The sequence below is a fragment of the Puma concolor genome, chromosome A1 (genome assembly GCF_028749965.1).
Source record: "Puma concolor isolate L17-30 chromosome A1, mPumCon1.1.hap2, whole genome shotgun sequence".
Classification (NCBI taxonomy): Eukaryota; Metazoa; Chordata; class Mammalia; order Carnivora; family Felidae; genus Puma; species Puma concolor.
The window spans coordinates 33,366,954-33,392,742 of record NC_141667.1 but is presented as its reverse complement, the minus strand read 5'-3'; the positions used below and the strand labels follow the sequence as shown (position 1 = coordinate 33,392,742).

The window sequence follows — 25,789 nt, the reverse complement described above, 5'->3', positions numbered from 1 at the left end:
TCAGGATGAGTTTCATTTGGAAGGTTTCATGCGTTTTGATGGTTTTATAGGTTGGAGAGTTGTAGGTAGAAAAATTTCTTCTGAAAAGCACACCTTTAAAATGCCTCTCTACTTTTCGTAGCTGGATGAAAAAGAAAGTCGGCGTCTGTTTCAACAGATCCTTTCTGGTGTGGATTACTGTCACAGGCATATGGTGGTCCATAGAGATTTGAAGCCTGAAAATGTCCTGCTTGATGCACACATGAATGCAAAGATAGCTGATTTTGGTAAGGAGATTTTTATAGTTTCGAATATTCATTATGTTTAATGAACATCAAAGCATTCTTCAGATAAGTTTTACTTCTATGCAATGGACTAAGTATCCCAAAATAGTGTATCCTCACCATTTTGCCTATGAGCATACAGAAAGGAGAAGAAGTGACAAATTCTCTTCTTAACTTTATGTCTTTAAAATTTAGTTTTAGGACAATAGGTAAATAAATTGGCAGCATTAGAGACATCATTTGAATAGAGACTATTATTTGTGAAGGAGAAGTTAACAACTTTATTTCCAGTTCTTTTTTTTTCTTAAAGTTTGAGAGAGAGCATAAGTGGGGGGTGGGGGGCAGAGAGAGAGAGGGAGAGAATGAAAATGAATTATAAGCAGGCTCTGAGATGCCAGTGCAGAGCCCGCCCTGAGGCTTGAACTCATGACCTGAACCCAAATCCAGAGTCATGCTTAACCGATTAAACCACCTAGGTTCCCCTCCAGTATGTTCTTTTGATCAAGTATGGAGCAAGAGGAAAGAGACTGAATGGAGTTATACAAACTCTGAAAGCCAGAAGGTAAACTGTATGAACAAAATCATTCATTCATTTATTTTTAAGAAGTTTATTTCTTTATTTGGAGAGAGAGAGTGCACGCACTCAAGTTGGGGAGAGGCAGAGAGAGAACGAGAATCTTAAGCAGGCTGCATGCTCAGCTTGGAGCCCGGCGCTCTTGATCATGCCACTGTAAGATCATGACCTGGACTGAAATCAAGAGTCAGATGTCTAACCGACTGAGCCACCCAGGTGCCCCGTGAACAGAATTATTTAAAAAAAAACTAGTAAAATATTTTACATGATAGAAAAGCATAATTTCACCTTGGGAAGAACATTGTCAAAAATGAATTTATTTTCCTTTTATGTCCTATATAAATTGCCATTGATACTATTTTATTAAATTTAAGAAAAATTAATCTCTGCAACTCAATTTTGCTTAGCTTAAGTTCTTTTTTATTTTTTTTTTTATTTATTTTTTTTTTTTCAACGTTTATTTATTTTTGGGACAGAGAGAGACAGAGCATGAACGGGGGAGGGGCAGAGAGAGAGGGAGACACAGAATCGGAAACAGGCTCCAGGCTCCGAGCCATCAGCCCAGAGCCCGACGCGGGGCTCGAACTCACGGACCGCGAGATCGTGACCTGGCTGAAGTCGGACGCTTAACCGACTGCGCCACCCAGGCGCCCCTGCTTAGCTTAAGTTCTAATCAGAGGTGATTTCATAAGTATTTTTCTCAGATTTGAATATATGTATTTTATTTATTTATTTTTTTTTTTTTTTTAATTTTTTTTTCAACGTTTATTTATTTTTGGGACAGAGAGAGACAAAGCATGGAACGGGGGAGGGGCAGAGAGAGAGGGAGACACAGAATCGGAAACAGGCTCCAGGTTCTGAGCCATCAGCCCAGAGCCTGACGCGGGGCTCGAACTCCCGGACCGCGAGATCGTGACCTGGCTGAAGTCGGACGCTTAACCGACTGCGCCACCCAGGCGCCCCTGAATATATGTATTTTAATCTATAGAGATTCACTAAGCAGTGCCAGTCAACTCTGAGCTACTGATTTGCTATTGTTGTTGTTGTAACTGACTAAATTATTTGACTTCCTTATTCCTTAATTGTCATGATTATTTTTTTAAGATTTTATTTTTAAGTAATCTCTATACCCAACATGGGGCTCAAACTCACAACCCTGAGATCAAGAGCTGCATGCTGGCAACTGAGCCAGCCAGGCACTCCTTTCATGATTATTTTTATCTAGTACATTTTTGAGAAGGCAGAGGTTTCTTTCTGGAGTAAAACTATGCGGGAGGGAGCTTTGATATTCAGAGTTACTGTTTTGTTTTTTAAAGAATCAGAACAGGGTCATAGAATCTTTGAATTTTAATTTTTCTACTCATCTACATTTTTTCTAGTAATTTCTTTATTAATAAATTTAAACATGCTGAGTTTATTCTAATAAACAGAACAACAGATAGCTTAATATATACTCATTAACTTCCAGTAGTGCACTAACTTAATTTTCTTAATGTTTGTTTATTTTTGAGGACAGGTTGGGGGGAAAGAGAGAGGGAGAGGAAGAGGGAGAGGGAGGGAGAGAGCGAGAAAGAACAAGCCAGAGGAGGGGCAGAGAGAGGGAGACAGAGAATCCCAAGCAGGCTCCTAGCTGCCAGCACAGAGCCCAACTCGGGGCTGGATCTCACTGTGAGATTATGACCTGAGCCAAAATCAAGAGTTGGATACTTAAGTGACTGAGCCACTCAGCTGCCCCCAAATAATGCACTAACCTTAAATGCTGAAATAGATTACAAATTTTACGGCATAATGACAAAATGTTTGGGAACAGTAAAGACTAGGAATTTGTTTAAGCAAAGAATATAGTGATGATTTATCACTTTAATGCAAACCCAATTTTATTGTTTAATGGAGTTTTGTTTTTATTTCCTTGGGAAATCTTCAATAGTTGATTTTTTTGTACATTTTCAGGTCTTTCAAACATGATGTCAGATGGTGAATTTTTAAGAACAAGCTGTGGCTCACCCAACTACGCTGCACCAGAAGTAATTTCAGGAAGGTAGTATTTGACACCCTCCCACACTAATACATTTGTAATTATCTTTTTTTTCCTAGATTTTGTCTGTCTGTGGTGTCATATTAAATTGTAGTGAAAGGAAAGACATTTAGGGCTTATTCTTTTCTTATCCAGAAAGTGTTATATTTTAGGGATAAAACATAAGAATTAAGGATTCCATTTATAGAAGAGAATTCTTTTTTCCCCCTGGTAGAAGAAATTGAAGGTTTAAAACTAGCAAGTTTTAAAGGTAGGTCAGACATTAAAAACTTGCATAATACAGGAATACCTACTATTTAGAAATGGTTTACTTAGATGAAGGGTTAAAAGTATAATGTGTACCTTTAATTTTTCAGATAGAAGACATTTTGTAGTAGCTTTTTGTTTTATGATAAGGTGATTGGGGGATTGGACTGAAGTATGATAAAATCTTTAGACTTCATTTATTTTCTGGAGACTGCAGTATTATAAGAATTCTAATCTCTCAATTTACTGACCACCGGCATTGAGAACATGAGGATCTTTATACAGTGCAGCTTTTTGAATAGATTAGATGACAGGAAAATTTAATTTTTAAAGAGTAATTGTTTTTCACTGTACTACTGAAATTGAAAGCAGATGGCTAGGTTTGTTACTAGTCTTTATAATTACCTTTTAATAACGTTTCACTCAAACCATGTTTCTTTGTTTGAATGTGTCATATCCTAATTCAGAATGCAGAAATAGTATAGTATTTTCTCTCTGTTTTCATAACCTTGCTTGCCTGGCCTGCTCAGAGAAATTATATTTGGGTAAAGTCATGGCTATGATTAAGGCAGAAGTATCTAATTTTAGATTTATCAAGCTTCATCATTATTTTTTTTGATCAGCTTAATGTTCAAAGAATGTTTTTAAATTATTTCATTTGTGCCATCTAAATTATTTTGGGAAAAAACAATTCTGGGGGCAATGTTAATTAAAAAAAAATAAAAGAAAGAAATGTAAATATGCATATATGCATGGGCCATTTCTGAAGTCTAATTTTCCAGTTTGGGAAGGTCTTTCTGTGAGCCCTGGATGAGTGGGAACTTGTATTCAAAGCACTATTTATGGATTAGTTCAACAGTTTATTTGATCAGTTTACAGACATCCTTTCCCCAAAGCCAGACTTTGTGCTAACAGTCTGCAGTAGTTAAGTCAGTTGGCTACAGTGTATTGTAAATACCAGTTTAGGATCTTCTTTGTGAACCAGTCAGTTTGGCTTTCTTTCACAGCCTCAGGCCCCTTTTACCTTGGTAGGAAGTCTTGGGTTTTGGGGGGAGAGTGGGTTTAGGGTTCATCACTAAAGAACATTCTTAATTGATATCATGAGGAACAAAGTAAAGGAGTAAGAACAGAATTTTAGCTATAGTCTAACCTAAAAATTCTTAACTTTTGTTTTCAAAGATAATGATGATAGAATTATATAGAATCTTTCTGTATAGTGTAAAGCAATGACTATAGAAAACATACTCTAATAATTCTTTATAAAGTATCCATATTTAAAACTTTTGATTAATTAACTCTCAAGTTACTAATGATTATTTAATCCAATTGGTATTTCCTGTTACAGATTGTATGCAGGTCCAGAGGTAGACATATGGAGCAGTGGGGTTATTCTCTATGCTTTATTATGTGGAACCCTTCCGTTTGATGATGATCATGTGCCAACTCTTTTTAAGAAGATATGTGATGGGATCTTTTATACCCCTCAGTATTTAAATCCATCTGTGATTAGCCTTTTGAAACATATGCTACAGGTGGATCCCATGAAGAGGGCCACAATCAAAGATATCAGGTAATAATGCAACTTGGAGATTATCAGATCTAATAGCTTCAATGATTTAAATTAAGTGAAAGAAAGAGTTGCAGGACAGTATGTATAATGTCATGTCATTTGTATGTTAAAAAATACAGTATATAGGCACATTTGTTTTCGTATTTAAAAATACACAGTAAACTGGTTACCTTAGGGAAGGAAGATTAGTAGGAGGGAGGGCTTTTACTTTTCACTTACACGTCTTTCTTTTGAAAGAAAATAAAAATAGACCCTGGTGGGATGTTAAATTTTGTAGTGGCTCTTTAAGATTTTCTGTGGTATGCTTCATATTTGACTTTTATGCATTCTCATTAGGATTAATGCTTTTCAGTAGGAGTAAATTTGTGTGTTGCCATTTGAATTCTATCTCATAAATTACTCCCTTTTTTCCTTTTGTTCATCTCAAGTAATGAGGAATTTTTAATTTAATCAATGACATGCTTTTGTTTTTTGGGTACTATAGATTGAATCACATGTGGAATTACTGATTTGTAAGTTTCATATGGAAGGGCATGCTTTTACCACCAATGGAAAAGGATAAATCATTCTTTAAAATTTAAAATATCTAAGTGAAAGGTGCTTCCATTTGTGTTTTACATGGTTTTTTTTTCCAATTTAAATGCAATATGTGACAATTAGAAGACTTAGAAAACACCAAAAACAAAACAACAAAAAACCAAAACCAAAACAAAAAAAACCCCACCAGAAAATGATCTTTAATTCCATCACCCAGAAGATAATCGTTGTTCTTTTGAGTGTTTTCCTTTCATGATGTTTTTAGTTTTAGCAGTTTTTGACATAGTTTAGGTCAAACATATTCTTTTATATTTGAAGAGTTGTTATCTTCATAGAGTTGTTTTATAAGGTGAGATAATGTATATGAAGTATTTAGCCTAAAATCTACCACAGAGTAAGCATTCAGTGAATGATAGTTGTCTGTTTTTGTTGTTTTTTTCACCTAACATTGTATCAAGAATATTATAATAATGAAGCCACAGAATATATTCTTTTCTCTGAACTGGAAATAAGCTGGTCTTGGTCATTTGTTTGTCATTGTCATTTGTGCCAAAACTTTAAATAAAAGTGAAGACATTTCTTTTCCAGTTAGTGCAGCACTGCTTTTTCCCTCTTAAAATCTGAGGGAGGTTGGAGCATTTCCCCCAATATATACAGTGAAATGTGAGCCAGAAGAAAGTCTCAGTTTAAAAAAAATGAAAATACCCTATGTGTATAAATAGAAATGAATTCATATCCTAAATCCCCCAAACTGTTACTTACAGTCTCACCTCCTAACTTTGTCTCAGGGAGCATGAATGGTTTAAACAAGATCTTCCAAAATATCTCTTTCCTGAGGATCCATCATATAGTTCAACCATGATTGATGATGAAGCCTTAAAAGAAGTGTGTGAAAAATTTGAATGCTCAGAAGAGGAGGTTCTCAGCTGCCTTTATAATAGAAATCACCAGGACCCGTTGGCAGTTGCCTATCATCTCATAATAGATAACAGGAGGATAATGAATGAGGCCAAAGATTTTTACTTGGCAACAAGCCCACCTGATTCTTTTCTCGATGATCATCATTTGACTCGGCCCCATCCTGAAAGAGTACCATTCTTGGTTGCTGAAACGCCAAGGGCACGCCACACCCTCGATGAATTAAACCCACAGAAATCAAAACACCAAGGTGTAAGGAAAGCAAAATGGCATTTGGGAATTAGAAGTCAAAGTCGACCGAATGATATCATGGCAGAAGTTTGTAGAGCAATTAAACAACTGGATTACGAATGGAAGGTAAAAAAGAAAGGGCATTCTGACTTTAAGCACATTTGCTAAACCTGTAGTCTATAAAATGTTTTATAGAAGAACTGCTTTTGACTTTCTTTTTGTCCATACCACACACTAGGTTGTAAACCCATATTATTTGCGTGTTCGAAGGAAGAATCCTGTAACAAGTACATACTCCAAAATGAGTCTACAGTTATACCAAGTGGATAGTAGAACGTACTTACTGGATTTCCGTAGTATTGATGGTATGTACCTTCCACGAAACAACTTAGTTGACAAACTAGACCTTGTTACCTAACTTGGCTTTTTAGTCTTTGATTCTTTCGAAGCTTCTTGAACTGTTCCTAGTAATTCAATAGCAAAAGAACATTAAATGTGAGATTTGGTGCCTCTGTGATGTCAGCATTTGTGAATCTTAGGTTTGCTGTAATCTTACAGTGTATTGTCCTTTTATGATTACCTTAAAGCCAGATGCAGTCTGATCCTAAAATGATAGTTTCTGCCACATTTCTGTTTTTTGGTGTGGTTCATTTTGGTAAGATAAAATGTTTTATTTAGAAATAAATGTTAACTTTTTATTAAATTTTTTTATATCTGATATTTAATAAATTTTTTTTTCATTTAAGAATTAGAGTACAGTTATTACCTTTTAGAGTTGATTGATAAGGCAGTGTCAATAGATTTGATTAGTAGCTCATAGGACAAGAAATCATTTGCCAAGTAAGGTTTCTTACAGGGTACTGAGAGAGAAATGTTTTGGATAGGTAAGGGACTTAATGGTTAGTTTTCTCCTCTCATCCAGCCTTTTGCTCCCAGCCTGACACTAGAGACATATCAGAGGTATGCATCCTGTATTAGTTTTGTGAGTTACATGATTCCAATTTTATCTCTTAATAAAGTGTTCTTAAATAATAGACCACTTTTGTATGAAAGCATGATATGGGGATTCCTGGGACTAAAGATAACGTTCAAGATAATGATCATAATTCGTTAAAAGTGACATTGTTAACCTTAATTTTAGATTGCTATGCATTTCTATGTACCTACAGTCATAAACAATCAGAGACAGCCTGATGATCAAATTGAAATATTCAGACTTTTTAAGTTAGGTGTATTTTAATTGGTCATCAAAATAATGATTTACTTCAGTATAAAATCTTAAAAGTACCTCCTTGAATATTTTTAAAGAAACATTAAATTATGATAAGTATTGGTTTACTGTTTTAATAGTTTGAAAGTGAAAACCTATACTTAGAAAATATATCTCTGATTACCATTATGTATAGTTTGCCAGAATATCTTAACTATTTATATTGATTAAGTTGAGGTAAATTATTAATTGCAGAAAGCAGACATTTTTGTTATTGTTGTTTGTTTGTTTATTAAATTTAAATCCAAGTTAACATACAGTGTAATAATTATTCCAGGAATAGGATTTAGTGATTTATCACTTACATATAACATGAGCACCCAGTGCTCATTTGAAATGTCTTCCTTAATGCCTCTCACCCGTTTTTAGCCCTCCCCCCCACCTAACACCCCACCACCAACCCTCTGTTTGTTTTCTGCATTTAAGAGTCTCTTATGGTTTGTCTCTTTTTCTGTTTTTATATTATTTTTGCTTCCCTTCCCTTATGTTCTTCTGTTTTGTCTTAAATTCCACATATGAACAAAATCATATATTTGTCTTTCTCTGACTTACTTCGCTTAGCATAATACATTCTAGTTCCATCCACATTGTTGCAAATGGCAAGATTTCATCCTTTTTGAATGCCGAGTAATATTCCACTGTGTGTGTGTGTGTGTGTGTGTGTGTGTGTGTGTGTGTGTACGTACATATACACTCACACCCCACATCTTCTTTATCTATTCATCAGTCAGTGGACATTGAGCACTTTCCATACTTTGGCTATAGCCCAGAGTGGTGCTATAAACTTTGGGGTGCATGTGCCCCTTCGAATCAGCACTCTTGTATCCCTTGCATAAGTACCTAGTAGTGCAATTGCTGGGTCATAGGGTAGTTCTGTTTTTTGAGGCACTTGCATACTGTTTTCCTGAGTGGCTGCATCAGTTTGCATTCCCACCAGCAGTGCAAAAGGGTTCCCTTTTCTCTGCATCCTCGTCAACATCTGTTGCTTCCTGAGTTGTTAATTTTAACCATTCTGACAGGTGTGAGATGGTATCTTGTTTTTGATTTGTATTTTTCTGATGATGAGTGATGTTGAGCATCTTTTTATGTGTCTGCTAGCCATCTGGATGTCTTCTTTGGAAAAGTGTCTATTCATGTCTTTTGCCCATTTCTTCACTGGATTATTTGTTTTTTGGGTGTTGAGTTTGATAAGTTCCTTATAGATTTTGGATACTAACCCTTTATCTGATATGTCATTTGCAAATGTCTTCTCCCATTCCATCAGCTGCCTTTTAGTTTTGTTGATTATTTCCTTTGCAATGCAGAAGCTTTTTATCTCAATGAGGTCTCAGTAGTTCATTTTTGCTTTTGTTTCCCTTGCTTTGGGAGACAGGTTAAGTAAGAAGTTGTTGTGGCTCAGGTCAAAGAGGTTGTTGCCTCTTTTCTCCAGTATTTTGATAGCTTCCTGTCTTATGTTTAGGTCTTTCATCCATTTTGAGTTTATTTTTGTGTATGGTATAAGAAAGTGGTTCAGGCTCATTCTTCTGCATGTTGCTGTCCAGTTTTCCCAACACCATTTGCTGAAGAGACTGTCTTTTTTCCATTGGATATTCTTTCCTCCTTTGTCAAAGATTAGTTGGCCATATGTTTGTGGGTCCATTTCTGGGTTCTGTATTCTGTTCCAGTGATCTTGTGCCAATACCACACTGTCTTGAAGATTATAGCTTTGTAATATAGCTTGAAGTCCAGAATTGTGATGTTTCCAGCTTTGGTTTTCTTTTTCAGGACTAATTGGCTACTTGGGGTCTTTTGTGGTTCCATACAAATTTTAGGATTGTTTGTTCTAGTTCAGTGAACAGTAGTGTGCTATTTTGATAGGGATTACTTTATTTTTCTTTTTTTTTTTTTTTTTTTTTTTTAATTTTTTTTTTTTCAACGTTTATTTATTTTTGGGACAGAGAGAGACAGAGCATGAACGGGGGAGGGGCAGAGAGAGAGGGAGACACAGAATCGGAAACAGGCTCCAGGCTCTGAGCCATCAGCCCAGAGCCTGACACGGGGCTCGAACTCACGGACCGTGAGATCGTGACCTGGCTGAAGTCGGACGCTTAACCGACTGCGCCACCCAGGCGCCCCTATTTTTATTTTTAAATGGGAAAAATATCTTTATGCCAATGTTTGTATGAGTAAACTATAATAGACTTTTAGTAAATGATATGATACTATAACATGGTTTGAAATTTATATTAATTCAGATTTCCCATATGCATACACTCTCAAAACGAATTTAACACTATCTATTAAAAAGCCTGACAGAGCACACTTGACTCATAATATCAAGTAAATACTCTATCCTAGCATTTCAAGAGTATAACTGTATATATAAATGTTTTCTCATAAACAGAGCCTTTAATTAAGTACAAGTTTTTAGCAGTTCTTCATTGGCCATATCCATTAAGATCTGTTACCACTTTTGTTTATCTAAGATCCTATGGAATTATTAGATTTACCTATAAATTTTTTGTCTTTTTCATAAACAAAAGAATAATACCTACTTAGTGTCAGAAAGGCACAGGTTTGAGCGGTAATGTACTGGCCTCAAATTTATAACCTTAGGTTTATTAGCCCCTGGGTTTGCCAGTTGAATGAACATTTACTGTTTTTGTGTACTGTATTTTCAACTCTAGTTTTTCCTTAATTTGTTTATTGGAATCATTTCATGAGATCTTATATACAAAGAGAAAGTGGGAGAGTGAAAAGCAGTGAGATGACAGGCAAAGGAGGTTCTAGATTTACCTCTTTATTACCTATGGCAAGTCACTACACTTTTTGAAGGTTATATTTTCTTATCAATAGAATGAAGCATTGGATGAGGTGATTTCCAAGATTTCTCCCAAATTTTAAGTGCATGCATTCTATGATTTTAATATAGAGAAATGAATTTTTATTGCTAGGGAAGGATGTTTATTGAGCCCCATGTTATTAGTTTATTGGGCTATTAATTTTGGAGTGTAAGTCTGATGAGTAGCTACATACTGATGAGTAGCTATGTGCTATACCCAATGTTGATTAGGCATGAGGAGAATATGTACTGTATGTAAAGAAGACAAATGGTTTAACACAGATTCATCACTTCTATTTTAGAAAGTTTTCAAAATAAATGTGCTCTTGATAGGTGGTCAGTGGTCTCACTCAAAGAAGCAAATTAAATACTATTCAACTTTTGTTGGGGGGTGGGAGCGCACCTGGGTGGATCAGTCGGTTAAGCATCCAACTCTTGATTTCTGCTCAGGTCATGATCTCACGGTTTGTGAGATTGAGCCCTGTGTTGGGCTGTGTCTGCACTGGCAGCATGGGGCCTGCTTGGGATTCTCTCTCCCTCTCTCTCTGCCCCTCCTCCCCTCCCTCATGCGTGCACTCTCTCTCTCTCTCTCTCTCTCTCTCTCTCTCTGAAAATAAACAAAACTTAAAAGAATAAAAATTATGGGGTGTAATGGATTATAATAAATTGAAATTTTTTTTTACCCAGATGAAATTACTGAAGCCAAATCAGGGACTGCTACTCCACAGAGATCAGGATCAGTTAGCAACTATCGATCTTGCCAAAGGAATGATTCAGATGCTGATGCTCAAGGAAAATCCTCAGAAGCTTCACTTACCTCATCTGTGACCTCACTTGACTCTTCTCCTGTTGACTTAACTCCAAGACCTGGAAGTCACACGATAGAATTTTTTGAAATGTGTGCGAATCTAATTAAAATTCTTGCACAGTAAACCTAAAACTTTGCTTATTTCTTTGATAGCAATAAGCATGCATAAAAAATCATAGCCAAATGCTTCCATTTATAATCAAGTTATAACTGAGGATTGGCCTTTTGGAATGCAATTTGCACAGGAATTGGAACATGATTAATAGTTAAAAGCCTAATGTGCAAAAATGAATTAAGATAATTTTGTTCATTGTTCAGTAGGCATATAGCATAATGTAATTTTCACAATGAATTATAGGTCTCTCAGGCTCACTTGATTTTTGGCTGTTTTATATTTAATGTATACAGGGCTTTGTAGAATATTAATTTACCATAAAGGCCTTCATGTATTATTACAAGTTGATATGTTCTATAATTGCTTCATAAATTTATTCAATAAATATTTGCCTAGAATCCCTAGCGACCTTTATAGGTGATTTGTTTTGGGGGGATCCTGAACTTCTTACATAGCAGGTATTTTCCAGTAGTGACAGGCTGGACAACTCTTCCATATCTCTTCCCTTAATATTCTTTAGTATATGGTAAGCATATCAAAGATTAAATTAGACATAACTAAAATTTTTTCTTTAGCTTGATAAATCCAAAAACACACAGAACTTACATATTCAGATACTCTAGGCACTAAGTTAAATCTTAAAATTTGTCTCACTATATTCTGTACATAAATTTCTCTTTTTGTCACAAGAGCTGAGTTGCATATGCTATAAATAAATCATGTTTTTGTCAATCTCACAAATTCCGCTGCTCATGTCCGTCAGTATTGAATGTATACAAAAATTTCTGGTCATTCAATTATGTATCTTTTAAATTGATTTAGCACACAGAATATTTCCTACCATTTAAATGCTCAGATAAGACTTTTTCTCCCAAATTTTATTGTGACCATTTTTAAAAACAAAAATAGAAAGGCTATAGGGTGATCACATGTGTATCTACCACTTAGATTCAACACTGGTTAACATTTTGCCACATTTGCTTTATATCTATGTATGTATATAGACATAGTGTACATATGTACGTGTATATAGATATATATGTTTTTTTCTCCTTGAACCGTTTGGATGTTGCTGACATACTTATCACCCTCAACATTTCAAGCATCTCCTAAAAAAAAATAACATTTTCCTAAAAACATAATACTATTATCAGATTAGTAATTCCCTAAAGTCATCTAATCATGCATATTTAGGTTTCCCCAGTTGTCTTCCAAATTTCTTTTATAGCTGGCTATTTCAAACCAGGATTCAGTGAAAATTTAGACATTGCCAGGTATGACATTATTACTTCAATAAAATAATGGAACGAATCAGTTAGTGCTTCTAAATGGTCACATTTGTTTTAGATTTTAATCATTTTTTAAAAAGTAGCATTATGGGAACTGCCTAAAGATGCTTAATTAATCTTTGTAAGATCTCTATACTTTCTTTTCCTTGATCCTTCCTTTTTCCTAGTAGCATTCCATAATAGTTGTAAATGAAGATTTAAAGTCACTTCAGTTAAAATTGGTGTCCTGTGTATGCTAATAAAAAATAAAAAGTACTATATCACCCATAATTGCCTTATACTATTTTAACTTCAAGGTATTGATTTTCTTTGGTATCAATCATTTTTCCATTGCAGAAGAGCTATCTTATTTCTCACTTAATACTTTTGTATTATAGGACTATTTTTGGCAAATACAGTGAACACCTTTGTAACCAGACAGTAATATACTCAAGTGTCTTGATAGCTTGCACAGTTAACTATAGTTGTAGATTTGGTTCCAGTACCCCTAGAAACATGCAGTGAATTCAAAAGAAAAATCTTGCTTATGTCCAGGACTTATCTATTCAACTTAGAATCTGAAAGCTGTATAAAATAATAGGAGTGCAACTTAAATACTAAGTTCAAAACTGTATAACTTGTATGTGGCCCTGCATTTTTGGGATATTGATTTAATGTAGGGTCTCTAAATGCAGCATTATGTTCCTGATGTTAAGAACAGAAGACTGTATTTTTGAAAAGTTACAGATTTGTACATAGAACTAAGACATTGTCAGAATGTCTCTATAAGCTGTTGTGGGGAGGTGGTGGGGCGGTGGGGGGGGGGGGGATTGAAAGGAGGAACCAATTAAATAGGACCTTCTAAAAATTGTTAATTTTGTAAACTTTGCTGCTTGTTAAGTTATTGTGATTCCTTTTAGTTACTGAGTTTTATTTTGAAGATATTTAAATATTGCACTTGTACAAATAGTATGATAAATGCACAGATTATTGCAGCAGATTCTTTTTTAAGCTGGGATATTTGAAATGACAACTTTTGGTTGAATGTGTCGAGGTTGCATCAGAATTTTCAAAAATTTATTGTAGTTTGCAAATTCTTACTAACTGAAGATGTAAGGGAGTCAATGCAAATGATTTTTAATCTTTTTTTATTATCTTTTCAGCAATTTATATTTTTTGTGATTTATGCAACCATATTTTTACTTTGTCTTGACAACTGAAAGATGTATAAGGTTTTTGCCAGAAATGTACTGTATACATAGTTTTAAATATAACAGATTTTACTGATATGTAAAAATTTTGCCATTAAAATAAATGATTTCTCACCAAGAGGAAATTTTCTACCAGGTTGGGGGATATGGGAGCTTAATATATCTAATTTAAAATAATTTCACTGAAATAAATTCCATTGCTTTTACTTTGATTATATTTTCTCTTGAGATGCTTTTGTAGTTTTTCAGAGTTTTAAATGATTTTATATAAAAAGTCCTGTGCTTTCACCTTCCCCATCCCCCCTCCAATCCCTGCTTTTTGACCTTGTAGTTTTACCATTCACACTGAATGAATGCTTGGTGGACTGTGGCTAGATGTAGGACTCCATGCATCTATGCTTGGACTGGCATCCTTGGAATGAAAAACAAACGGTGTGCTGTTTAAATCTTTTCCCCTTAATTCTTGTCCATCTCCTCCATACACAGCAGAAGTCTTATTTTCATTGTGAATTCTCCTGACAAGATGAATGAAATTCCACATACAACATAACTATAAATTGGTAATGGGGTAGAAATCAATCTTTGTGGTACAGTATTTCTGAGATGTGTTCGCATATGTTTCAACCGGGGTATATTTAGGTATATAATTTAAAATACCTTGATTTAGAAAGTGGATGATAAAAACATAATTTTTCCTGTTACAGTGTGCTTAAATTTTTAACTTCCGGAAAAATTAAATAAAAAGCACTTATTCCTAGCTGACCATGTGTGCACCTTTTTGACAGTGTGCCTAAATATAAAACATAGTGCTTAAACAAATTTTAACACTCAGACGTGTGATTTTTGTGTCAACTAAACTACTGAGTTTTGATTTCATCTAAAAGTTAACCACCTGAACAAAATATTAAGATATATACAATAAAAGCCAAAGTGGTTACCAGTTTTCCTTGGTTGCTAACATTAGATTTGGTTACAATTCCACTACTGTTAGAATTCAACTGTAATGAAATCTTATATCCCGTATGGCACTGTTAGGCCTTGTGCCAGATTGTTGGCATTCCAAATCGTTAAAATAGTTTGATAATTGTAACAAAAGAAAACAGTACTAAAGAATGTTATGAATAGCACATAAGATTGTTCTTTAGGGAACTTATAAATTGCTCTAGATATTTATTTACCCTGACTGTATAAAACTGTACAATAAATGCTCTTGTTTGAAAAATCAATATTTATTGAACTGTTCTATTGTAGGCAAATAGACTGTTCTACTTATTGTGAATGCCAATAAATGCTAAGTATGATAAATTTAGAGGATTTCTAGCAACTTGGAAGATCATATTATCAATAAATAGCCCAAGAAATGTATTAAATATATTAATAAGTACATCAAGTTCATAGGACAAAGTAAGTAGGGAAGTGGTGGGTGAAGTGTGAAAACTCAGTGTTGGAGGTAGCCTTTATCAGAGTAAAGTTATTTGGGAGATTTAGGAAAGACCCCTAGAAAGGAGTACAGCTTTAAGCACCGCTTAAATTATTCACTCTACAAATTATATCCCCTCATATAGCTACTATGAACCAAGCACTAAGAATGTGACTATAAAGGCATAAATCCTGCTGAATGTCTTGTCCGAGAGACACGTGTTATAAAGGCTTAAAGAAGTATTACAGAAAAGTGCAAATCATAAATATTTGACTTGATGAATTGTCACTGATTTAGGTTTGCAGTGAACACAGTCATGTAAACCTCTACCCTTCTTAAGAAACATTCTACTACCTTTGTATCTTTTATAATTAATGTCAGTAGTTGTATACTCCAAATGATAATACTTCTATGATATGACAGTATAATTGGCAACACTGTCCATTGTTTTCCTGAAGTAACAGGCTCCTTTTGTTCATTTTCATAAGGCCTGTCACATACCCAATCCTGAATAACCAGCTGGACTGCTGGCTGTTTTCTAAATAAGAGTTGCATTCCACACAACAAAAGTGTATACCTCAGTTTATAATGCGATCTCACAATTGCTTTTACTGGTGACATCATACTTCAATACACGGCAAAAGTACTTAATGAGTACTTCCCATTTTGTGATACAGATTAAAAACTACTCCAGGGTCATTTTAATAATTTTTACCGCTTCCTAAAGGACATTCTTGAGTGTTTTTGGTAGTATGAGTGTGGTGGTGAAACTGCAATGACAACTAGCACAGTTTGGTATCATTGCCTTAATACCAGCTGAGCTGTCAGCAGTTTTACCCATCACTGCTTTTCCATTATCAGTGCAAAGTTAACATGGTGAAAAAGGCCAACGAGGTCTTCCTATGAGCATAAAAATAGTTTGAAGAAGCCTTGGCAACCCTCAGGGGTCTGAGGATCACCTTGGAGAATCATTGTTGTACAAGAGCAGCTCTCAATGCGGCAGGGGTGGGTGAACAATTTTTCTTCCAGGAACATTTGGCAATGACTGGAGACGTTTTTGATTGTCACAACTGGAGGTAAAATGGTGGTGGTAGTGGATGCTAACGGCATCTAGTGGGTAGATTCCAGAGATGCAGCTAAACACCCTTCGGGGCACAGGAGACTCCATTTCTCCAACAAAGATTATGCAGTTTGACAAACAACGCTGAGATTGAAAAAGCATCGTCTACAAAATTGGTCTTCCCTTGCACAAGATAGCCACGTCGATAAATTAACAATCTTTTCAATTTCCTAAACAGTCCCCTGGGTTACGTTTCCCCACTTAATTATTTTCAAGACATAAACTACACCTACGTTTAGGTTTTAATTCTTCTGGGCCCAATTTACTTATGTTTTCCGACGTGAAGCCTACAGTTGAACCAAGGGCCTCCTTGATCTGCTTTATCTGTTCCCCTGAACCCTTTTTCTTTTTTTTAAAATTTTTTTTTTTCAACGTTTATTTATTTTTGGGACAGAGAGAGACAGAGCATGAACGGGGGAGGGGCAGAGAGAGAGGGAGACACAGAATCGGAAACAGGCTCCAGGCTCTGAGCCATCAACCCAGAGCCTGACGCGGGGCTCGAACTCCCGGACCTCGAGATCGTGACCTGGCTGAAGTCGGACGCTTAACCGACTGCGCCACCCAGGCGCCCCCTGAACCCTTTTTCAATGGAGTTTTCCCTTAGTCCTTTGCGTCTAGGCTGGCCTCTCAGCTGGACTGTAAACTCCTTTAAGGCAGGATCCCATTTTAATGCTATGAATTCCCGCCCAAGTCCTTCTCCCCGACCCCCGTTTGTTTTACCTCGCGACTGAACGACTCCCGCAGTCTCACGGGGCCTGATTTTGACTGCGCGCACCTCAACCTGCGCAGCCGCAGTTTCCCGCGCTCCGGCACTGCCGTCGTCCGCGCGCCTGACGCCCCCGACTGCTGCTAGAGGGCGCTCCGGGTCCGGGTGGCCCGGACTACAGATCCCAGAGGGTAATGGGGGTGGAGGCTACCGCAGCGACTTCTGGGATTTGTGGTCCCGGGAAAGGGACTGGCCGACCTTAAGGGCTTTGAGAGTCGCCTCTTCCCTGCCCGCTTCTCTGAGCGGTTCCGACGCCTCGGGTCGGCCAGGCCAGTTTCTTGAGAGACCTGGCATCAAAGGCAGGCAGGTAGGAGGTCGGGCATGTTAGTTTCCGCTTCCGGTCGGTAAAGGGCAAGCACAATGTAAACACGGGACCAGGGGAGTGGTCATTAGGTAACTGAGGGTACGCTGACCGTGGTGGAAGCCCAGGAAGAGGAGGAAAACGAGGCTGGTGGGTCTTGTGGTTAGGGGAGAAAGGACCTTCAGAAGTCGGAGTTGAGACGCGACGGAGGTGCGGCAGAGCCGGGACGCTAAGGTTGGTCTTTAGGGACGAGCATTTCTAGGGGTCGGGCCCTCCCTTACACCAAGGCAGGAGCGGCTTCCGCGTTTCCACGGCGGCGGGTGCGGCTTTGACCTTCCCTTAACGGTGGGAGGAGCGGAACCGAGCTTGCTTCCCACCTCTGGTTGAGCGTGTCTGCAGCTACTGGCGGCCTGGTGGACTCGCGGGGGACGTCCAGGGCAGCCTTTATGAGCTTCGCATATCTTTATTGTTTTGGAAACGAGAGGAACTTAGTAATACACGTTTCTCTCGCGCGGTGACATTTTCGGGTAAATTGCTTCTTGAATCTCTCACCTCTGAATACATCCCGATACCCGAAGGATCCTGTTTTGATTTCCTAATGGTGTTCATCTAGTGGTTTCTCGCCTTAGGTGCTGCCTCCTCCTATGCAGTGAAGACAGGCATTCTCGGTTTGTGGTTGGATAAACTGTCCGGCCGACAAAAGTAACTGAATGCCTACTGTAGAGATCATTGAACCAGCAAAAGAATTTAGAACACAACATTGTTGTTTAGAGTTTCATGGCATTCATTAACTATGATCCTATGTAAAATAAATTTATGTTTCATGAGTTTAACGTGAAACCTCTGTGATTATGGTTTACCCATATGGTTTCTTATCCGGGTGAAAAAACGTGAAGGCTAAGATGTTGGCGCCTTGTGCATCTAACTATAGATTCAGGAAAACCTTATTTATAAGAAGCTTTAATTTCATGTTCAGATATCCTTAGAGGAACAGCAAACTAGTACTAATTAAGATACCTTAATACCTGAGTATTAAGTTTTTCAGGATAGAAACTGTTTTGCATGTGTCCTAGGACTAACCCGACTTTTATTTTTGAAAACCTGTCAGCCTCCCCTCCAGGAAGCCTCAAGAGTCTCCACTGAAGTCATAGTATCCTATTTTGTTTACTCTCCAATAGCACTTATCCTGGAGTGGATTGACTGTACCCTTGTCTCCAGACAGTTGAAGAAAATACAAAACTGTGCTAATGGCCCTTGGTAACAGATTCAGTGGATTTTAACCTCAGTGGCCCTTGATACTGTTTGGTATCTTTATTCATCCCTTATTGTTGATTTTCCTATCTTCCCATTCTCTCTAGTGACTCAGAACTTTTCTTCTCAAGTACTCAGATCTGTTTCTTTTCCCTTTACTTGGAGCCAATGACTAGCCACCTATTTCTCTGGGAAATTTGAAGCTTGGGGTATGAAATCCTTCATTGTCTTTTCCCTCTACCCCTGAACTTGTCTGTACTTTTCACTCAGTATGAACTCTTGGCTGAGAGGAATGTATTCTTTTCACTCTCTTCAAGGCTAAACTTGTCAGTTACTAGCAGTCATCAGGCCTTTTATACCCTGTAACCTCATTCTGTCCTGATCTCCACAGCCTCTGGTCTCTAGAAGAGCTTAAAGCATTTGTGGAGGAAAATGGCAGAAACACCTGAGGCGGTGCTGTGCATGGCTTTTCACACATGCTTGAGAACCACCATCTGGGGACTCAGCCTATACCTGTCTTTGACATTTAGAACAATGGTTCAGGTTGGAGATAGGGGACGGTAATGGGAGTCTGATTACCCATTAATGTTTAAAAAATATATTTGGGTCTCTCTGTTCCTTTTTCCTTTCCTCGCCACCTTAAACCCTGCTTCCAATAATATGTAGACCTGACTGATGATTTCTAATGTAATTTGACATTAGTGAATACACCAGACTTTCCTCTGTTAACAGCGTTCCCACAGTACCTGGTTCCTCACATTGCTGCTTTAGGAACAGAGTTCATTTGGAAACTTGAAGGCAGCTAATGTAGTCATCCTCATTCTTGTCACTTTTAGGGACAGTCATAAATACAAGAGGTCTTCTTGATATCCTGATGTCTTATGAGACCTTCCTAATGATTTATTTTCTGACATTGTTTTCATTTTGTGCCTCTGGCCTTCTTTTCCATAGTAACCACACTTCATTTTCAGCCATTTCTTGGTTCTTCCCCTAAGTTACTTATAGTCATCTTCAAACATAGGAAACTCATTCTTCTCTATTATAATGGGTCTGGGTAGAGAGTCTGCCATTATCCTGATTTCCTAGTATAGCTTATAATACATTACTACTCTGGGTTGTTTTTTTTTGTTGTTGTTGTTTTTTTTTTTTTTTTTTAAATAATCCCTGCTCCAGGGGAGAATATGTGGTTCGCCCATATCTGTTTGTGCATTTCTTGATCGCAATAATTTATTGAGACTTCCTTGTATTCATTAGAAACTTAGGCACAAGACCTATAATCTTCTCATCCCTACAAGTTCTGCCATTATCTTAGGCCTTTCCATGTGAATAACCTCATAGTCACCTTTACTTTTTTGTCCCCTCCCTTCTATTGATTACTTATATTTCATTTCAGCCATGTGCCTCAGTGATGAAGACCTTGACACCTGGTAGAACTTATTCACTATTTCGTTTCTCTTCTTCCTTTACTCCTCGAATGCCCATTATTTGATAATTTTATAAAAACATCTGCTTCATTGCTTTTCTTTATCCCCCTGGTTGATTACTCAGTTGATCATAATCTCTTTGGAGTTATGGAGTCCCTTGAGAATGGAAGGAACGTTTAGACACTCTTCTCCAGAAAACACACAGACATAACAGAAATTTATATGCCTTTCCAGGAGTTTCTCAGTATCTTTAAGCTCATCCATATAATTAGTAAGAGTTCTTGGATCTCATCATAAATTCCTTCTCTAAATAAATACTTGATGAATGCTTTTATGGTTTTCTTTAATTTTGTTCCATCAATTGTCCTTTCTTATCCTTTACATTTGTGTATCATTGCTGATATACAAAACAGTTTAACATTTGTTATTTAAAATTTTTTTTAATGTTTTATTTATTTTTGAGAGAGAGAGAGAGAGAGGGCCAGAGGGGCAGAGGGGAAGAGGCAGAGAGAGAGGGAGACACAGTCTGAAGCAGGCTCTAGGTTCTGAGCTATCAGCCCAGGGCCCAGAGTGGGGCTCGAACCCATGAACTGTGAGATCATGACCTGAGCTAAAGTCAGGTGCTCAACTGACTGAGCCATCCAGGTGCCCCTAACATTTGTTATTTTTTAGATTTACCCAATAGTTCTGTGAATGAAGTTATATACCAAGTTTGACTCTTAAAACTTTTTATTGTGAAAAATTTCAAACGTGTATGAGAGAGGAAGGTACAAGGAATCCTATGTGCATATCACCTAACTGTATCTATTATCAACTCAGAGCAATGTTTTCATCTGTATTTCTCCTGTGTTGTACCCTGCCCCCTCTGGTGATCACTTTGAAACAATTTCTAGATATCATAGGATTCCATGTGAAATATTTTAGTATACATTCCTAAAAGATAATAGTACTGTAATTATGTTTATAGCAAGAATGCTTATCTTTTTGTTATAAACATAATTACAGTACTATTATCAGACCTTAAAAAATAGCAGTAATTTTTTAATACCATCAAGTATTAAATCAGTGTTCCAGTTTTCCCTATTATTTCCTAAATGTTTCCTCCCAATTGGCTTGCTTGAATCCAGAGCTCAACAAAACCCATGCATTATATTTGGTTATTAAATCTTTGAAGTCTCTTTTTACCTCCATCTTTCTCTGTCTCTCTCTCTCTGTCTCTCTGTCTCTCTCTCTCTCTGCTTTCCTGGAAGTTTATTTCCTGAAGAAACCAGTTTTATTTTTTAGTTTTTGTTATTTGCTATCTGCATCTCTGGCATGTTATTTAGCACGCTCATCTGCATTCCGTATTTTCTATAAACTGGTAGAGTTTGTTAGACTTGATCTGATTCAGGATTAATTTCTGGCAAGGATACTTCATGGGTAGTATGCCACTTCCAACAGGAGATACTTACTGACCAGTTGTGTTCCTTTGTGATGTTAGCACCCTTTGTTGATTATTGCCTTGATCCATTATTTAAGAGTTTAGAAAGTGGTGACAGTTAAGCATCTGACTCTTTTTTTTCTTTTAATGTTTTACTTTTTGAGAGAGAGCGAGTGTGAGCAGGAGAGGGGCAGAGAGAGAGGGCGATAGAGGATCCAGAGTGGGCTCTGAACTAATAGCAGAGAGTCCAATGACAGGTTCGAACTCATGAATGGTGAAATCCTGACCTGAGCCCAAGTTGGACGCTTAGCTGACTGAGCCACCCAGGCTCCCCATGTGTTTGACTCTTGATTTCAGCTCAGGTCAGGATCTCACAGTCAGTTGTGAGATCAAGGTGTGAGATCGAATCCTGCCTGCTTGGAATTCTCTTTCTCCCTTTCCCTGTCCCCTGCATGTGTGCTCTCTCAAAACAAAACAAACCAAAACAACAACAAAAAAACTGGTGACAGTCTGATTCTCTTATCTGTCTTCACCTATCATTTGTAATACTTCTCTAAAGGCCACATTTGAATTTTAAAGTTGTTTGTTTGTAATTTTCAGAATGGCTTCCTTTGGATGGAAGAGAAGAATTGGGGAGAAGGTCTCAAAGGTCACTTCACAGCAGTTTGAAGCCGAAGCTGCTGATGAGAAGGATGTAGTTGAGAATGAAGAAGGGAGCTGGCTTCATGCGGTTAAACGCAGGAAAGAAAGTCTCCTCGAGGGCTGTGTTGAGAAAAGTAAGCAGCTGAAGGATGAAGGAGCCAGTTTGGTTGAAAATAAAAGGTGTGTTTTTGGAGTTTTCTTACAGAGAACAGTTTACATTTCTGACTGCCAGTAATGAGATGAAGAGTTATGAATTCTATAAATTTATGTTTTAAAAATCTGATCTAGGTGCTAAATTCATCAAATAAATAAGTTTTAAAGACATTTCAGCATTCCCATGGAATCTGAAAGTTTGTAGAAGAGTCTTCAAGATACTTGTAATGTCTGCTTTTGCCATCATTTTTGTTCTGTCTAAATAAGGGTATATGCTAAATGAAATGTAATGCAAATTATTGCTTGATAGGAGATAGTTTAATTTCTGGAATCTTTCTCTTTGTGTTATTATATACCAGATATATTAGATGTTTCTTGAAGGGTTTTGAGGACATGTACTTTTTTGTTTTTTTAAATGGATGTTCAGTTATTCTTTGCCATTGGCTTTTATATACTTCAGTAAATATGGTTGGTGCACAGGAATTTGACAGTAGTTTCATTTATCCTCAGCCCTATCCTCAGCTAAGCTCTTATGCTTTTCTGTTTACCCTTCACCCTTTTCTTTTTTCCTTTTTTCCCTTTCCTCTTTTTCCTATTCTCTTATTCCTTTTCCCCTGCCTCTGCTTAGGTCTTTCATTGGGACCAAAAATCATTCTTTCACAAATCAGTGGGGAGAGGACCCATTGTTTAGTAGATTGTGTAGAAAAAGCTAGAAGTTTATATATGGGAAAACACAATTCTATATGTAGGAAAGTAAAATACATAGGAAAACAAAATATATATAAAAAATGTATCTAATACCACATACAAAGATGGACTCTAGAGGGATAGAAAATCTCAATGTGAAATGTAAAACTTACACAGTTAATGAAAGAAAATATAGAAGGGTAGCTTTATAACCTAGAGGCAGGAAAGGACTTTTTTTTTTTTTTTTGAAGTTTATTTATTTAGTTAGTTAGTTAGTTAGAATGAGAGAGAGCATGTGTGCATGCACAGGCAGGGGAGGGACAGAGAGGAGAGACAGAATCCCAAGCAGGTTCCTCGCCATCAGCACAGAACCTGATGCAGGACTTGAACTCACGAACTGTGAGATCATGACTTGAACTGAGATCAAGAGTTGGACGCTTAACCAACTGTGCCACCCAGGTGCCCCACAACATTTTTATTTTTTAAAACTTCAGTTCTATATTAGAGTCGAAAGAAGCTCAACCCACACCCCCCCCCCCCGTATTTCCTCTTATCTATGTTATGCCCAGAATTCGTGATCCCCAAAGACCACTAGGGAGCCGAGTCCGATGCAAAAGCAAAGAGCCTTTATTCGAGCTAGCTCGAGCTCAATCCCCTACCTGCACCGACGCAGCGGTGAGATACCAGGGAAAGAGAGCGAGTTTCAAAAGGACAAAGGTTTTATTGGGGCCTGGGGCAGTTGGTGAGGTAATGGCTATGGCCTCAGCCGATTGGCTGGGGAAGGGTCCTGGGGAAGGGTCCGAGTCCTGTTAGGCAGGTGAGGGGGGGGGTTACTCAAGGGGAGGAGGTGTGGTCAAGGTGAAGGACACAGAACAAGATGGAGTCGGCTGGCGTAGTCCCGCCCTTTCATTCCCCCCTTGTCATGTAGCTTAGGGACCCAATCATGGGACCGGCTGCATTTATGGTGACAAGGGGAACAGAGTTTGGAGGTTTATGCAAAGTTCTGGGAACCAAGTGTCCCTGGGGTGGCTCTGGGATGTCTGATTAAGTATTGTCCCCAAGCTGGTGTCTATGATCTGCCAGGTGATGTTTTGGGGGGCGTGGGGACTCCCGGCAGCATGAGCAATGACAAGCAGTTTAACAGAGTTACCAATATTAGGTAGGTCAAATGCGCTGTAGCTTGAGCTTGAGCGGGTTGTGTTGGTCCCGACTGATGGCCCATCGCGTGACAACGTCCTTCCGGATCGAGGAGGGGTCCGCTGGCTGAGCGTGGGTGTGATGGACCCAGGTCGCGATGCCGTCTACCTTGAGAGCAGTGGGGGTTGTCAACACCACGATGTAGGGTCCCTTCCAGCGCAGCTCGAGAGTCTCTCGGTGGTGCCTCTTGACGTAGACCCAGTCTCCTGGCCTGTATTGATGAGGTGTCGGGATCGGGCCAGCCTCGTAGATGGCACGGAGACGCGGCCAAATGTCCTCGTGCGCCCTCTGGAGCCCGCTCAAGGAAAGAAAAAGTTCTTGATCTTTAAATTCAGCAATAAGTTCAGCTCGAAGGCTGGGAATAACAGGGGGTGGCCTGCCAAACATAATCTCGTAGGGAGTAAAACCCAGAGTGTAAGGAGTGTTTCTAACCCGGTAAAGGGTGTACGGTAGGAGAGTCACCCAGTCCCCGCCAGTCTCCATGGTTAATTTGGTAAGGGTCTCTTTTAGGGTTCTATTCATTCTTTCTACCTGTCCTGAGCTCTGGGGCCTATAAGCACAATGTAATTTCCAGTTTGCCCCCACCGCCTTGGCTACTGCCTGTGTTACCTGCGAGATAAAAGCTGGTCCATTGTCTGATCCTACCATGGCAGGAAAACCATACCTGGGTAAGATGTCTTCTAGTAGCTTCTTAGCCACCGTCTGAGCCGTTTCATGCTTGGTTGGGTATGCCTCCACCCAGCCAGAGAAGGTGTCTGTAAATACTAAAAGATATTTAAAACCATACTTTCCTGGTTTGACTTCAGTGAAGTCGACTTCCCATTGGGCTCCCGGTCTGGTGCCTCTGAGCCTGGTTCCTTTTTTATTTGATGTGGCCCTCGCGTTGGTGAGTTGGCAGGTCTTGCAGGCAGATACAACTTGCTCTATTTTGGTGTCCTGTTGGTGAATCTTAATTCCGGCATGTCGGATTAAGTCTTTTAATTTTCGGGCCCCCATGTGAGTAGACCGATGCATGTGCTCTAATATTGAGACTCCGAGCTGGTCTGGCAACACGAGCTCCTTGTTATGTGTATACCACCATCCCTTTATCTCCTGGGCCATAGGGAGTTTCTTGATCCGCTGTAACTCCTCCTGGGAGTATTTGGGCTGGTCTGGTAAAACTGGGTCTCCCGGGTCTGGTAGTTGTATGGTCATGGTGGGGACTGGAGTAAGGGCTACTGCCTTGGCTGCCTGGTCAGCCTTTCGATTACCTCTAGCTACTGGGTTATCAGCTTTTTGGTGCCCTTGGCAGTGGATAATGGCTAGCTTGGCAGGAAGCCATAAGGCTGTAAGCAGGTTAAGTATCTCCTGCTTATTTTTTATAGTCCATCCTTCTGCCGTCAGTAACCCCCTCTCCTGATAAATTGCCCCATGAATATGAGCTGTGGCAAATGCATAACGGCTGTCTGTGTAGATGTTAAGCCGTTTTCCAGCTCCCAGCATCAGCGCCTTGGTGAGGGCTATGAGCTCTGCTCGCTGGGCTGACGTTCCAGAGGGTAGAG

The 25,789-nt window shown here is 38.3% G+C and overlaps 2 protein-coding genes across 14 annotated transcripts in view; both read left to right on the top strand.

Annotated features, from left to right (window-relative positions):
* Nucleotides 1-14,079, top strand: part of PRKAA1 (protein kinase AMP-activated catalytic subunit alpha 1) — a 46,968-nt gene extending 32,889 nt beyond the window's left edge. For 7 of the 8 annotated variants that reach the window (XM_086677747.1, XM_086677711.1, XM_086677725.1 and 4 more), the window contains 6 exons: nucleotides 122-266; nucleotides 2,788-2,875; nucleotides 4,464-4,688; nucleotides 6,014-6,500; nucleotides 6,613-6,739; nucleotides 11,153-14,079. In XM_086677747.1, the coding sequence (XP_086533873.1) occupies nucleotides 122-266; nucleotides 2,788-2,875; nucleotides 4,464-4,688; nucleotides 6,014-6,500; nucleotides 6,613-6,739; nucleotides 11,153-11,397 (1,317 nt within the window). In that variant the 3' untranslated portion in view covers nucleotides 11,398-14,079. Of the gene's footprint in view, nucleotides 1-121; nucleotides 267-2,787; nucleotides 2,876-3,308; nucleotides 3,397-4,463; nucleotides 4,689-6,013; nucleotides 6,501-6,612; nucleotides 6,740-11,152 lie in introns of those variants that run through there. The other variant, XM_086677762.1, reaches the window with a different exon arrangement.
* Nucleotides 14,080-17,346: 3,267 nt separating this feature from the next.
* TTC33 (tetratricopeptide repeat domain 33) overlaps nucleotides 17,347-25,789 on the top strand; it is a 50,416-nt gene continuing 41,973 nt past the window's right edge. The window contains exons 1-3 of one of the 6 annotated variants that reach the window (XM_086677785.1): nucleotides 17,347-17,708; nucleotides 19,458-19,523; nucleotides 22,170-22,391. In XM_086677785.1, coding sequence (XP_086533911.1) covers nucleotides 22,171-22,391 — 221 coding nt within the window. In that variant the 5' untranslated portion in view covers nucleotides 17,347-17,708; nucleotides 19,458-19,523; nucleotide 22,170. Of the gene's footprint in view, nucleotides 17,709-17,768; nucleotides 18,002-18,916; nucleotides 18,935-19,457; nucleotides 19,528-22,169; nucleotides 22,392-25,789 lie in introns of those variants that run through there. The other 5 variants (XM_086677779.1, XM_086677796.1, XM_086677803.1 and 2 more) reach the window with 5 other exon arrangements.